Source organism: Caloenas nicobarica, chromosome 2 (assembly GCF_036013445.1).
Source record: "Caloenas nicobarica isolate bCalNic1 chromosome 2, bCalNic1.hap1, whole genome shotgun sequence".
NCBI lineage: Eukaryota > Metazoa > Chordata > Aves > Columbiformes > Columbidae > Caloenas > Caloenas nicobarica.
This window is the reverse complement of record NC_088246.1, coordinates 138790559-138806894: the sequence shown is the minus strand read 5'-3', so window position 1 is coordinate 138806894 and position 16336 is coordinate 138790559. Positions and strand designations below refer to the sequence as shown.

The 16336-nt window shown below is 41.1% G+C and overlaps 1 protein-coding gene across 2 annotated transcripts in view; it reads right to left on the bottom strand.

The window, feature by feature from the left end:
- Positions 1-16336, bottom strand: part of NECAB1 (N-terminal EF-hand calcium binding protein 1) — a 59059-nt gene that overhangs the window by 8101 nt on the left and 34622 nt on the right. For both annotated transcript variants that reach the window (XM_065629336.1, XM_065629337.1), the window contains exons 6-9: positions 9587-9723; positions 8909-9021; positions 5435-5511; positions 99-152 (exon numbers count right to left, since the gene is read on the bottom strand). In XM_065629336.1, coding sequence (XP_065485408.1) covers positions 99-152; positions 5435-5511; positions 8909-9021; positions 9587-9723 — 381 coding nt within the window. The remainder of the gene's footprint in view (positions 1-98; positions 153-5434; positions 5512-8908; positions 9022-9586; positions 9724-16336) is intronic.

Below are 16336 nucleotides of genomic sequence, written 5' to 3'. Positions count from 1 at the left end.
TTATTATTTTTTAACAAAAGAGATCAGGTGAAGTTGCTGTCTTACTACCTGGCATTGAAAAGCAAATGTCAAAAATCATAATCTTGAAAAGCACTTACAGATTTTGCATTTTCTTCCAAAACTTCCTCTTGAAATGGCTCAAGTTTTAGGTCCTTTCAGGCAGTTGAAAAGAAAATAGAAATATAAGAGAATGGAATACAGCTGCATTCTGCTCTTACCTTTTTAACAAACTATTCCAATAGCTAGATTCTGTTATATCTCCAGAAGTTATAATTAAATCCCTTCTTTATTAGTTGTAACCCAAACACACTCATCACATTATTTGCAGAATCCTGCACATTTCAGTGGTTAAATCTAACACAGGCAGTCCTGTGTTATAAAGCTGAGCAGGGAATCTTTTCATTTGTATCAGATCCACTTGCTCGCAAATGTGTGTTGGGTTTAATTCAGAAAAGCCAGAGACTTTCTCAAATTGTCAGGTGGACTGCAGAGATGAAAAAGGACGGTAATCTGAGATGAATTATCAGCTACTAGTATGCCACCAAAACCTTTATACAGAAGAAACTTCTCAGGGTGTGGGGGGGGATAGTTGCAAGGGACTGTTTTCCAGCATTGAAAAATACGTGCACTCTGCTCCAAGTTGGGTTTCTGAACTGCTGCACTTGTTTCTGAGGACAGACTGGGCAGCAGCAAGGAGAGGCATCTGTGGGGCTGCAGTGTGCTTGCTTAACATGCAAACTGGCTGCGTGCTTCGTGAGTCAGTGATTCATACAAACACCATCTAGTAATGCATACAAAATTATCAGTTACTTGCTAGGCACATGCAGTACCCTCTAACCCAGTGCCATATGGATATTCTAAAAAATATCCATATACCTGAAGAGAAGCAGATAATTTGGCAACTGGAGCAGCTGGAGCAAAATGCAGTTAGTGGTGCTTTGCTTCTCATTGCAAATAATTCTTGTGTAACGAAGATTAAAAAAATATCTTCTACTTGCAGCTGGGTAGGGATTGATTAACCTCAGGTAGCGGGCATTTTGCTAACACAAATTCTGTACTCGCTGAGAAGCCAACGAGGTGTGCAGGCAGAGTTCAAATGAACAGGGAACCTGCACCAGCCGCAAGCGGCAAAGCTCGGCAGGAGCGAAGCACCAGTCGCACAGTAACCGCTGTGCAGCTGAACCTCTCCTGCAGAATGTGCATAGAAAGGCATGAAATGGGGGAGAGGCGGGGAGGAAACACCCAGCGTTACTAGCTCATTTGTCGGTGCAGATACTCCAGATAAAAACCCGGAGAGAAAATACATATTCCTGTGGTTGTTCCTTCCAGTGCAATTTTTTTTCTAGGGAAATGTATGGAAAAAGAGAGGAAAGGGATGACTCAAGTTGTACTGTAAACTTAATTCTAGTTTTTCCAGTATATATAACTTCAGAACTTGGGTAAAAAAAAAACAAACCAATGATGACTTATGAGATTAATTCATAGTTAAATTCACTTTTGACAGAAGATAGCAAAAGAGTTAGACAACACTAAACCAATCATTCACCAGGTAGTTTTCCAGTAGGAACTACTAAAGGATGATTTGCTGGCCCCCTCAAGAAGTTAAAAATAACCTGTACAAATTCTTCAGTAGTATTATGTCATTAGACATGGCAGGACAGCACACATGAAGTAAATCTACACAGACAGCCTGCTGTGACCTCGGAGCATGCGAGCACTGGCACACAGTCCTCAGCTGGGTGGAACGAGTGCTTGGGCATCACAGAATGTCAGGCATTGGAAGGGACCTCCAAAGATCATCTAGTCCAATCCCCCTGCCGGAGCAGGAACACCCAGATGAGGTTGCACAGGAGGCGTCCAGGCGGGTTTTGGATGTCTCCAGAGAAGGAGACTCCACAACCTCCCTGGGCAGCCTGTTCCAGTGCTCTGTCACCCTCACTGAGAAGAAGTTTCTTCTCATATTTAAGTGGGACCTCCTGTGTTCCAGTTTGAACCCATTGCGCCTTATCATTGGTTGTCACCGCGAAGAGCCTGGCTCCATCCTCGTGACACCCACCCTTTACATATTTATAAACATTAATGAGGTCACCCCTCAGTCTCCTCCAAGCTAATGAGACCCAGCTCCCCCAGCCCTTCTTCATAAGGGAGATGCATCGGCTGACTCAGTGTTGAGCATGAGTGAAGGAGCCCAGTGTGGAGATGAGAACTCGGCCAGACACTTACTGTGCAGCCTGGAAATAAAAACCGAGCAAGACTGCAGCTCAGAGCCGAGGCTTTGCACCGCCTTCTTAGTCCTACCTCAGCTCAGCCGAGGAGTTGTGAAATTGCCTCTCAGTGTGATTGTGTGATCCTGCTAATCTGCTTCAGGGCAAAGTCAAAAAGAAGAGTTTTAGTATAATAGCTGCTGAAAGACAGCTGAAATGTTAACACTTGGCTGGATGTGGTGGGTTAACCTGGAACATCGTCTGGGCTAAAAGTGATGAGAGATGACACATGTAACAGCCTCATCCCAGGTGGGAAGTGCTGACTGACCACTTGATATTTCTGCTTAATTCATTTAAGTTTGAAGTCAGTGGTCATTCAAGCAATCAGTTTTGCTTTTTCTTGACTTTGCCTTTTCTTGACTTGACTTTGTAACAGAGTAGATGGACGGACATTCTCCTACTGGTAAGAGGCACTGACATCCTTTTTGCAATACATGCCTGTCCCAGTCATGACCCAGACGCTGTTTTGCTAGATGCTGCTTAAACATGGATCACAGGGATCTCCTGCAATAAAGTGTAAAATCTAATAAAATTGGGAGAAGAGGAAATGTTGTTAATACAAAAGAATATGCCTTAGGATATTTTATAGAACTAGAAGTTTTATGATTTCTAAGTTGCATGCCTAGTAATCTGGGTTTTTTACTTCACAGAGGCCAGAAAGAAGTTGCAAGAGAAGAGCAACCAAAGGAGTTGGTCCTGGAGAAGCTGCAGAAATGGCAAACTTCTCACCTCTCACAGTTAGACCTGACTATGAGATACAAAGTCAATGAGATGCAAAGTTAGGCAAAGGTGGGTATAGTCTGTCTATTGACAAAACTAAGCTTGTCTAATTGCTGTATTTTATTAATCAAGTTTTATATTGATAAGGAGATAATTATGGAAGGTCTATGCCCTTCCACTGTTTCCCTTTGGCACTGAGCTCCTTTTCAAATTGAGGTTCTTTGTCATCTGCGGCAGATTGGGTCATTTTAGAACACTCTTGTTGTACGTTTATATACTACAAAATGGTTGGCTGCTTTCTGTAATGTTTGCACTGCGTTATTAGTGTATGCCAGGTTTCTTTTTCCAGTAACATTCTTTTAAATGTTAAGTTTCCCTAAACTGCTTTTGGCATCCGTCCACGACGGGAGGTCACTGAGGCAGGCCAGTGAGCTGCTGCTTCCAAAGCAGAGCTGGGAGTAAAGCTGGACTAAAAGAGAGAGTTACATTTCATGATGGGCTTGGACATTTCAAAATACGATTTACAGCTATTCAGAAAAAAATAAAGTTGCTACTAAAATGTCATTGGCGTGGCAACTGCTGTGTAATTGCTTTTCTCATGCAGAAATGACCTCTGGGAGGAAGCTGCTGTGTGCAGGAGGGTGAGTCTGCCCTGGCCACAGGCTTAATGCACTGAGCAGACCATGAGTAGCTGCTGAGCATAGCAAGGAGCAGAGTGAGAAGCTGATAGAAGTCACAGACAGTGCCATGAGGAACAGCCGAGTTTCACAGCTGGTTAAGGAGAAGTGATGCAAGAGACTGTCAGACCTGAGGGATAACCAAAGGGAGAACTGAGCTCCATTTTGGGAACAGAGTCTTGCAAGGCCAGCAGTGCCGGGGTGACTATTGATAATGCAGCTAATCAGTCATAAGGCTGAGATCACAGAAATGCCAAATTTTGGTCTGAAACTGGGACCAAAGGGGAAAAGTAATTAGGAGCGGGTTGTTCATTTGGGAGGGAGCAATGGCAGAGAAAGGTCAGCATGCTTGTCTTGCTGAGCCCTGTGCCAGATCACCACCATTTATCTCGTCTTCTTGTTCAATCCCTTACTTAACTATTTTCTAGGTATATAATTTGCTACTGAACTCAAGTTGGACTAGCGGGCGAGGAGGAGACACTTCTCTGCCAGGACCCGAGGTCTGAGCTGATGCCTCAATAAGGGCCGTGAGTCCAGCCACAAGTACTGAGTGGACTTGAAGCCCATGACAACGTTCACAGGGGGATGTCCATCCTGATCAGCTGGAAAGAAGGAACAGGATCAGGCTGTTGCACTTTTGTGTTTCCGCAGGTGCTGCCCGTCTGTTTGTGGGTGCAAAGACACCCCTGCTGGTGTGCGTGGATCCCTGTCTCTGGGATACAGGCAGAGCCTCACGGGTGGTGAGCACTGACCTGCAGGCAGGGGCAGCATCAGCCACACTGGGACTGGAGCAGCTCCTGGGTCTGAGAGAGCTTCAACCAAAACCCTCGCCTCTGGTGGACCAGGAGGAAGAAATACTCTGGGTCTCAAAATCCCCTGAATTCAGCCACTCCTTTAGCGCCTATCTGAAATCGTCTGTCTGTCCTTCAATAGGGACATTTTATGTAGAGAATGACACAGGAATTTATACTTTACTTTTTCTTCTGCTCTACTTTCTTCTCCAAAAATAAAAAAAACCACCTCACGCAGACATAAACCTACTTATAAAACCTAGTGTAGCGATAAACCTGATTGAAAACGAAAGAAATAGATATTTTCTGTACAGACGGATGTCACTCGGGTTTTTAGGAGCCCTGGGAAGCATCGTTGGATCAGACGGGTCATTTGTCGGACTCCCGGAGGGCTCTGCTTTGGCGTGGGAACTGCAGGAGGTCTCAGGGCTCTGGGGCCATGCAGTCCCTGAGCTGGAGCGGCTCCTGGGGCTCCCAGGCGGGATGATGGGATTTGCATCAGCTTTTGGATGCACTGTACTTATTAGGAAAGAGTTTTAGTCTAAAGAAATTAGTATCCTCTGATGCAGAAGGAAGAAACAAAACTTTCTGTCAAGCTTTAGTGGGAAAGTTTGGAGAGGAAGAGGAAAAATCAGACTGTGAAAAGAGAGGCTTGTCCCATGTGCCCCAAAACAAGCATAACTAAGCACAATAACATCCTCCAGTCATAGAATAATGTGACTTTTCAGATCTTTATGAAAATTTGGATCTGTGGTGATGGGAAGGGGAAAGAACAACTTGGGAAAATCGTGTCATGCTTTCACGAAATAGGAAAGAATATGGTGAAAGGAATATGTAGGTATTTAATGAATGTTAACTCTCTTAGGTAATGTTGAAGTTTCACTCATTATTGATTGGAAAGACTGTGACATTGAAAGCATTTGTGGTTTAAGGATTGCTTTACTGAAAATGAGAGGACAAGCAGGTGAAAAGAAACACACACCTTCTTTTCCAGCCTGTCAATCAGCTTTTGGAGTCTGTTTATCTGAGTCATCCACTGGCTGTCTTCTTCAATCCAACCTTTGGAAAATATAAATAATGAACATTTATAAAATATTACTAAATGGTGGAACATAGTGTATTCATTTATTTTATAAAAATATTCATTAATAGCTTACCTTACAATTTATTTTACTTCTTGAAGGTTGTACTGCAACTAGTTCAATGTCCATTTAGGTATAACTAAAGGAAAGCACTATATGAATTGTTTTCTTTCTTTTTAAGATCAGATAGAAATCAAATACAAAGTGAAAACTACATTCTAGATTAATGCCAGCGCTTTTGAAATCGTGCTGGTACCTGAAGAAAGGAATGCTCTCCTCTGCAGATGGAACCAGCTCATAACCTGAGCACCTTCTGCTCAAAATGCAAAATCAGCCTGTGGGATGGTGTATGTATGTGTGCGTGTGTTAAAACTTTTTATATCTTAATATTTTTCTCAGTTTACCATTTTTTAATCTTCTTTATGTGAAAGTTTCTATAAAAGTAAGAGTAAGCTCTTCCACCCCATAGCAAGCCTGTCTCTAGGATTCCTTTCAAATACATCCCATGGAGGGACCATGTGCAGTGTCTTTTCTGCAGTTCCTCTTTCCCCTGGTGAAGGTGAAAGAAACACAGTCAAGACCATCTTAAATATCCTGGCATGGCAAATACAGCCTAGGCGATGGGATCTTCCTCCTCCAGAGAGACAGCAAACCTGCTGTAGGGCCCCGACTCCAAGGACATTGCTGTGGTCAGTCTGGTGCTGTTCTTAGGGTCCTGCCATGGTGCTTCCAGCAGGATTCCAGGATTATTCAAACGTTAAGGGTGTATATGTTCCTTCACAATTCAAAAAATACATTCTTAGGAACTGCAGAAAAGAACTAGTTGTGTGTACATGTGCAGCTAAATGACCTAGTTTTTTGGCATGGCATGTTGAGGAACCTGATATTGAGGGACTCCTGAAGGAGCCTCATAACATAATTGTAGACTGTCTCGCATGCATTGGGAAGAAAGGGCTTTCTCTTTGTTTGGAAAAGGTTCACTTAGCTAAACACCTGTTTTTTATACTTGCACTCTGGGGGGTTTTCAGCTTTGTTACAGTCATATGCAATATGCTGGCTTAGGGGTTTTCATGTGTCTGTCCACTAACTATGTACATAATTTTGCAGTGGACTCTATAGCTGATTTAATAACATTAACTGGATGTCCCTTGTTAATGATCCTTCTTTACCTTTCCAAGCAAACAGCCTTCCTAGATGCTAGGTGAATTTCAGCAATATGATTATTAGAACTGATCCTATACTAGATTTTTCTAGAAAAAGATTCTGGTTTTGAGCCGTGCATTTTTTGTTTGTGGTGATTGCAAATTTTGACCAACTCAAGACTGATTATGTTTCATCATAATAACTTCCCTGTGTCTGTTTTTCTCCCAAGTCATGGAATTCAGCAGCAGAGGAAAGACTAAAGACACTGGATGTTAATTATTTCTTGTCTCTTTATACAGATAGGACATGACCCTGTCAGAAGACTTCCTAGCCCTCCATCTCTACTGCAGTCATACTTGTGACTGTATAATCACCTGATGTCATATAGAAAAGGTGAAACTAGAAAATGTTGTTCTACAAAGGCACAGGCATCTCTGAGAATCTCTAAAGTCTCTATAAAATTTTGCTTTGCTTAAGTCTCAAGAAAATGATATATTAGGTGGAAAGGATAATACTCAAGGAAACAGATAGGAGCATTATGAAAGCAGCTCCTGGCATTACGCACCATGTGGATGTGTACATAAGTGATTGCCCTAAGGAGAGAGGAAGGATATTTATCAGAAAGTGAAGACTTTTCAACATCTGCTCTTGATATGCACATTAATTAACCTGCTGATTTTTCAGCTGAGAGTTCTTGTGGCATTGGACAGTGTCTTGACCAGACAAATCCTCATGCTGGGGACATACCACAGATGTGATATTTACAGGAGGCAGAGTGTGGCTTCACCTGAACAAGTACAAAGGCTAAAGAAATGCTGGCTTGAGTGTTGAGTTCGTATTCACACCTTCAGCGTTACTGTGCATGTGGGCATCAGGCAGGAAGGAGGAAGACCAAGCGCCAAGACACAGATCTTGTCTAGGAAAGCAGTCAGCTGTTAGCTAGCTATTAGAATAGCTGTGGAGAAAGATTTTAGCTCTTTAAAATTACATTAATACAGTAAGAGTATTTGGTACAGCTTGCATATGGGTTCCTTCTGAACTCTGTGAATTAGGAGTGCAGCAACAAGGTTTGTTCAGCTTGGAGAAGAGGAGACTGAGAGGAGACCTCATCGTGGTCTACAGCTTCCTCACAAGGCGAGGAGGAGGGGCAGGCGCTGATCTCTTCTCTCTGGCAAACGATGACAGAACCCGAGGGAACAGCAGGAAGATATGCCAGGGGAGGTTCAGGTTGGACATTAGGAAAAGGTTCTTCACCCAGAGGGTGCTGGAGCACTGGAACAGGCTCCCCAGGGAGGCAGTCATGGCCCTAAGCCTGACAGTGTTCAAGAAGAGACTGGACAACACCCTCAGACGCATGGTGTGAACTGTGGGGTTGTCCTGTGCAGGGACAGGAGTTGGACTCGATGATCCTTGTGGGTCCCTTCAACTCAGGACATTCTATGATTAAGGCTGTGTGACCTTCCTTCTTATAAACACCAGCAGCTCACAGCAGGGGACCAAACATCATCCTGCATCATTGCGCTGAATGAACAGCATCATCTGATGAGTGGCAGAAAGGGAGTCATCGATGTGAGTGACAGAAGGGTCTTCAAAAGAGGGTTAAAAAGGCAGAGGTAAGCACGTGGCTGCAAGCAGTCAGGTCTGCACAAGCAGTCAAAAATTAGGCTTGGCCCACCGTGTACTTTGGTGTTTCAGTCATCTTCATGCTTTGATTCCGAAAGACATCACTAAGCCTGGAGATGTCTTCATTGCAACCTCATGCTTAATGTCACTATGTCTAAAGAATCCTGTTTACTGAAGTGCCTCCTCATGTTTTCCAAAGTAGAAATGCTCTTTCTGATTTTTTAAAAAATCGTATTAAAGGAAAGCTCTTTTTTCCTCCAGAGAACTTGGTTCTGTATAAGTTATAGCCTTCACCTTTTCATTCTTATCTACAGGCTACAAATATTACCTAAGAAATGTTGAATCAACCCACAGCCCCAAAATAACATCACCGTTTGGCCCACAATAATGTACTTATTTTTCATCAGTTCAGATCTGTGCGTATGTATTTATTTTCTTTACAGCTTCAGCTAACACCTTCTATATTATATTGAAAATTGATTTCTGTCAGTACAGCGTCTTAGTTACCATGTCTAAATTAAGCATTTGAGAGGAAGACACGTGTTTTTTTCTCTAGATGTGTGTGTATACATGTGTCTTAAATATCTTTAAAATGTGAAATACCATACCTGTGCTAAAAAGAGGGCTATTTGGCGACAGGCTATTGTTCCTCTGAAGCCTTCGAGCTGAGCGTTTTCCTGGCCATTGAATTGAGAGCACTTCTGGTTTTGTAGGGCCTTGTCTGCACAGAAACACAGGAGACTACATGAGGTAAAACCTGTGGGAGAGCTCTAAGCTCTGTTCTCAAAAAAGTGTGTTTGCATGTTCCCTTTTGAATTAAAAAAGGAGAAATACCTATTGAAACCACTGAATTATTTTCCAGATTTTCACTGTTGCTAATTAGTTGGTTTTAGGTTGCTAGTCATTAGAGAAGTAAAAAACCAACCAAACAAAAACCAACCAAAACAAAACCCAAAGAGGATAAGAGGGTTAATCTGGTATAAACCAGGGAGAGAAAGCTTTCAAGGAGAGAAAGCTCGAGTTCAGTGTCTGTCTGTGGTGTGGTTCTGACCATGGGAATTTCACGGGAGTTTCATAGCGTCTCTGCAGAGGAACTAGGGTGACAAGAACAGCTAAAAGTGAGATATGAGCTTTAAACATTGACCCCTTCAGCTTAAAGACTGAATAAACAGCAAGATGTTATTCCTTACATCAGGTTGCCTGGTGAAATGTGAAACGGTGTTGGAGGTTCACCGTGCCCCAACTCCTCAGCCCCGCCACTGCAGCTGGGCAGAAGGTTCGCTCACCTCTCCTGCCGAGTCTGCTCCTCCGTGGTTTCCATGGCACACTCCAGGGAGCTCTGGAGGGACTGAAGCTGGTTCAGTGTTTCCTTCAAAAGAAAGCGAGTCACAAACTGCTCCGAATCGGAAGCTTCCTGATAGTCCTAAAAATTGCCAGAAAAAGATAAGGTAAGGATTTGCCTCCTTGGTGAGAAGTATGAGAGAAGATTCAGACTTAATTCAGGAAGGAAACAGCTTTGATGGTTTTGTGCTTATGCGTACAGAGCACACAAGCAACCTGTATGTTTCTGGATGAAATGACCTCTGAATTTCCAGGTATAGACACTGACCCCATCCAGGCTGAGAGAGGCCCAGGTACACACTGGCACAACACAGTTTATACTCAAAAAACCACCCTTTTCCTTACATTTCTTAACTTCAGTTGATGGCAGTACCACATCACTTCTTAAGTGTGGAAAAGCCAATATATGACTGACAACTGCAGAAGTGAATTTAAGGTTTTTATTCAGATCTACTCTTGTGAAAAGCTGTTTATCTAGCCCACTGTCCTGTCTCTGACAGTGATTACGGGAATAGACTTCAAGCAGGGCAGTGCTTAGTGATGCAGGCTTGGAAACCTCCACCAGCAGTTTGGCTGAAGGACTGCCTGTGCCAGAGAGGTTGCCTTCTGAATTTAACAGTCTTTGACTGATTTTTGTTCCTGTAATTTGTTTAATTATTTTTGAAACCACAAATCTATATATTTCACAATTACATGAAATGCATCTAAATGTTAGAGTTGGAGCTTGGTGTTGTGGTTTAACCCCAGCTGACAACTAAGCACCACACAGCTGCTCACTCACCCCAACTGGGCTAGGGGAAAGAATCAGAAGGGTCAAAATGAGAAAACTCACAGGTTAAGATAAAGACAGCTTAATAAGTAAAGCGAAAGCCACACACAGAAGCAAACCAAAACAAGGAATTAATTCACCATTTCCCACGGGCAGGCAGGTGTTCAACCATCTCCAGGAAAGCCGGGCTCCATCATGCATAATGGTTGCTTTGGAAGACAAACACCATCACTTCCAACCCCCCTTTCCATCTTCTTCCCCCAAAATATATACTGATCATGACATTATATGGTACTGAATATCCCTTTGGCCAGTTTGGGTCATCTGCCCCAGCTGTGGCTCCTCCCAGCTTCTTGTACAGCTGCAGCCTTCTCACTGAAAAGTCCTTGACTTGGTATAAATATCACTTGGTAACAACCAAAATACCAGTGTGTTATCAACATTCTTCTCATACTAAATCCAAAAGACAGCACTATACCATCTACTAGGAAGAAAATTGACTTTATCCCAGTTGAAACCAGGACACTTGGTTATTCAAAAAGTTTGCATCTATATTTAGCAGTCTGTAATGGTTCTTCGTGCAATGACATTTCAAATATATTTTATGTGTTCAAAAATATTTATGCCTATTTTGGGTAGATAATTTCAGAAATACATTCTTACGCTTGCTCTCTTCTTGGACAAATGAATCATATTTCCATGGATGGGGTTGACTTTAATGTCTCTGGAAAGCTCAGATCTGCAAACCCCAGTTCTGCAGTGACCTGCAGGTAATGCTGTGTGAGGAGGGTCACCTATACAATAATATAAATGCCTTCTTTGTTTTCTCATTAATAAATGTAATAGAGATGATAGAGCCTCTGCTTACTGTGTAGAGCTCCCATCAGGAACAGAGAAGGAAAATGGACTTGCATTTCTTAAACTCTGAATGAATTTTTGGGCTCTCTCTGATGAAAGCATCCTGGTATCTATTTTTCATATGCCCTAAGTCTGCATGTGTGCACAAAACCCACTCGGCTGATCTTGAAAGCCTTTGGGTACAATACCTTCCAAAAGGGTTTCATAAAATATGAGGCACATTGTATGAATGTTTTCTCTAGTCGCCACATCTGAAGATAGATGTTGGTCTGTTATCTCCAAGCTTTAAAGAAAACCTGACATTTGAATGGTGTTGCCTCCTACTATAGCTGAGAACCCATTTGAGTATTTTTGGCAATGCATATGGATTTTTTTAAGCTCTTCCCTGTTCTTCCTAATGTGAATTATGGTCAAAATGCCTTTTTGACTTTTCGACTTCTCTCAGAATTTTTGCATGTATGCGTTTGCAATCAGAGCACAAATATGTGATGTTTTGAAAATTAAATATAAAATAAAAGATTATAAGATAATAGCTTTAGAAGAATTTTGCTCTCAAATGAGAGCAATCTCTTCATGATATGTTATTGAGTTAGTTCTTATTTGAAGACTTCTGCTGCAGAAGTCTGAGAGGTTAAACCACCCATGAATCATTAGAAGTTACTTATGTAGCCAGGAGCTTCATAGTCTTCTATATTTACTTCTTCTGTCTTTGGATTAATCAGGTATGAGCCACTCTCCAACAAATACTTTCATGTTTATACATTTTAAAAATAGATATCCATGGGAGATTGTTTGCCTTTTGAATGAATACCTGATATTCATACCAGTCCTATAAATAATATTTATGGCAACCTTTATGATTACTAAAACTTATTATGCAATAGGAAAGTTGATTTCTTTCTTCTTCTTCTAAATTGTGTCTATTGTGGGGGATTTGAAACTTTGATGCACCTGACAGAGACCATTTAATTTCCAAAAGTTTTGATTCTCTAGCATGTTAGAACAATGTGTGCAAATCTGTGTAGCATGGGTATCTAAATAAAACCCTGCAAAGGAAATCCAGGGTATGTTTTAGTTTTTCAGCTTTTGTCATTTTTTTTTTGGAAGTGAACAAAACATGACAGAACTGACTGTTTGTTGGAAGTTTTTGAGGGGGATAATCAAAGTGTTTTAAAAATCTGGGTATCCAAAAAGTAAATGCTAAAGACACCTCTATATAACTTCCTGCTCACAGTCATGGTATGGTGTTTTTCATCAGAACTACTGCAGGTTTCTGCATTGCACCAGGATTTAGCCTTTTTTTTTTTTCCCTGTTCTGTTGTCTTATAAGTTCTACATTTAAAGGCTTCCCCATGCAAAATGTCCTTGTGGTCTTTAAATATGGCTTAGAGTTATCAGGCACACAGAGCTTTTTTGTAAAGATGGGCTAGGCAGGCAGGATGCTAACATCATCTGTTGGAGTCTAGAATTATCAAAGACTTTTCCTTATGTATATTTTACCCAAATATTGCTGTTTACAACTCTCCTATGTGGAACTACTTAACTCTCTCTATGCACCCAGTTGGGCAAATGGTTACTCAATATTTCTTTTAAAATGGTGGCTCTGACACTAGCAATTCTGGGCTTACAACAATGTTGAGCAACTTTGACTCCTGCCTGCTGAAAGACAACTACTTCTACCTGTCCTTCTAAAATTCTTCAAAGATCATGGAAGAAGGTATTCAGTATATAAAAATTGTCAGCATTATTACAATTTAAGTCATGTAGGGAAAAAGATTGTCTGTCACAATTCAACATAAACCTCAGCTCCAGCTCTCAGCAATGAGGAATCACCAGTCATACTTCATTATTGTTTCATCACTCTACTTCCTACAGAAAAGTGCCTTCATTTGCATTTTATTAAAGGTACACTAGTACAAGATTTCGCTTGAAGAAAGAAAATGTTAATTGTGAATTAAGAAAAATGTCTATCAATTTATTAAGTGTATATGATGGTAGAATCAGTTTAACTGGCATGCCCAGCATTTGTATTGTCAATATACTGCACCACCAAGTAGTAATGGGACCCACCGATAATGTCTCTATGTAAACTAGAAAAATGGCCAATTTCTTGAATTTCATTAGCTGTAAATTACCATTCATTAGCATATACATTATAGTGCACAGCATTTTGGGCAGTCCAGATGAACTAAGCCTGTGTTAACATATTGTTCTGCTTGTTAGTTTTACTAATTGTGAGTGAATGTGGATAATTTTCCACATCTCTCTCATCAAGAGACAAGTGTGACCTTTGTGAGCAGCTAAGATTTGAGTTTCCATTAATGCAACTGAAAATACACATAATTAGCGATTTCCCTGTAGAAAAGGTCACCGTGGTCTTTAAAACTGGCTTATGGCTGTCTTAAAAGGTTCAGAAGAGTTTCTTCTTTTGGCAGAGGAGGCAGGGCTTAGGTATTTCCTTAGGGAGTCCACATCTCGGGGTTACCACGGGTTCAGCAGCTCTGTTGATCTTCTCGAGCCCTGGTACCAGCTCCAATCCTCTCCCCCTGGGGGACCTGATACCACTCCAGTCCTCTTATCAGAAGAGCAGCTCCTTGAGATGGGGGAGGAGGGAGATACCTGTGTTCAATTACTTGAGGCAAGCAAACTAAACTGTTTTGGGACAAAAAATAACTTTGAAATTTCTCAGAATGGGTGGGAGCTTAGGCAAGAGCTTCACAAAGCTTGGCCTCTCCTTCTTATTTTGCTATATAGTAGTTTATGTTTTATAACACTTTATAACTTATTCATATTATTATTATTATTAATTTATTTATTTAACCGCCACTGTGAGACAGTTCCTCTGAAAAAAACCCTTCAGAGACCTCAGAGATATTCAAGTACCTAAGTGGGAGTCTGGTGACCTATGGAGACCCACCTTGTTTCCAGTCGTTGCCCCAGAAGAGGGTCTCCTTCTGTCCCTGGTTCTCCTGGAGGTCTTGTGGGCTATTTGTCAGGCCTGTGCAGACATCTTGGACACCCTTGAATACTCCAGGTTTTCTAAAGTACCACTAGATGCCTGTTTAAACACCTGAATACTTCCATATTGCCAACTTCATTTCATAGGAAAACTATGTTTTTGGTGATTAAATGAGCTTTTGCTAGTTTACTGAGCACAGAATAGGTCATCAGCAGCAGCAGGTCACATTTGCAATACCAGAAATAAAAGCAATAGAGCAAAGTTTGTTCTTACTGAATAGCAGACAAATAGCAATAATTTTATGGCTTGATAGCATGAGGAAGACGTGCTCTTTAGTCTGTAAGTTTCTGATTTTTGGTATTCACAAGTCAATAGAACCAAAATGTCAAGCATCTTAAAACACTTGGTCTATTTTTATCTATCTACATCATTACTCAGAGAAAGATTTTATTTTCTGTGCTGCAGGTTCCAAAGTTTCTCTTCATTTTATTTATAAGTAACTGCAAGCTATGGAATGTAATACAAATGCATCTTGCTGATAATGTTATGTTTATTTAGGTAATAAAATACTTAAGTATTTTAATTAAAATGCTTCTGTGTTTTACTATAAAAGATGTCAGAGAAAGAAGGCTTAAAGAAACAAGCCTTCCAATGTGTTTGTGAAGTTTTGCTGAGTCTTTAATTTTTAATGCTTCCTGCGTACAAGATGAAGAAACAGTGAGATAAACAAAACTATCCCAGACCTTGTACTTTGATCAGGGAAATAATCAGCCTGGCAGGTACAAGAACAACTGACACCAATGAATAATCTGTCCCCACCACTCCTGTATAAGCAACTCATGCAGATTCTCCATCCTAAGGAGAATGATCAAATATCAAATTGCCATAAGTCCTTTTGAAAATTCTCAGATGTGTTGTGTGAGGATAAAACACAGAAGTTGAACACCAAAACAGAAGGGCTGTAGCTTCCCCAGCATCCCCTGGTGAGGCGTCTTTTATATTAAAAATATGATTCTTACAAATGCAACTCAGTCTTTTCCCTGCTGAAAGATGTTCTTTGCTATATTTCTCTGCATTTTTGGCTTTGCACCTTCCCTTCAAGCGCCAGAGCATGAAGCATTCCTACACCACTGAGAGCTTCCTGCCTTCCCAGGCACTATTTTGTTTGGACAGGCTGGAGGAATCTGGCCCCAGAGTGATGACAGGAAGGCTAATTTCCAAGTTTCTTGAACCTGCTGACACACTGGTACATTTTCTCCTATCTTGATATTTTCGCTTTCAGATAGCAGAGGACTGGAAGACTGGGGAAAAGCTCAGTTCAGGAAAGCTGTGCTGACAACCCTTTCAAACCACAGGGGGCAATAAAGTACACAGAAACTATGCTGCAAGTAACTTGCAGGAGTCAACTATCTGCTAATCTGTTGGGTTAAAAATATCTACACGTGGAAGTAATTTGGAGTGATGGGTACAATTTTGTTGATCTTGATTTAAATCCAGGAGTCCATAGCCAAGGAAAACTCCAGTTTCTCTTGGTGAGAGATCTTTCTGACTAAAAGCTGAACAGGTTGGAAATATTTGTAAACAAACCCCAAGGTATTTGTTCATTAATGCATGTGATTTTCAAAACTGAAACAAGAGAACATGAAGAGTCAAATCTATTTCATGTGCAAAAATGACTCGGAGCATACTTTGTACTAGATTTAGGTACGAGTCAAATAATGCCATACAGTTTGGTATTGTCAAACTTACATTAAGGTACAACAAAAAGAAAAGTACATTAACTTACATTTAGGGTTTTAAAAATTTCTAGTTCTGCTTGTATCTGGAATAAGGAGGGTTTCTAGATTAGGTATCTAGATTTTTCAGACATTCTGATCCACTGTTCAGCTTTTTGTTGAAGACCGACACATCTTCCTTCTCCAGGGTTTCCTTGGAAACCAAAGCTGAACAATTTTTCTAGGGCTCCAATTCCACAGCTGCCTCTTGTGCAAAGCGCCTACTGAGTGCGGGCAACATGAACTGGTAGGAAAGCAGGGACTTGCTATAGAAAGGACTGAGTGCTCACTGTTTATCTGACTCTAAACTAGATAAATAAAATGGAGGAAGTAC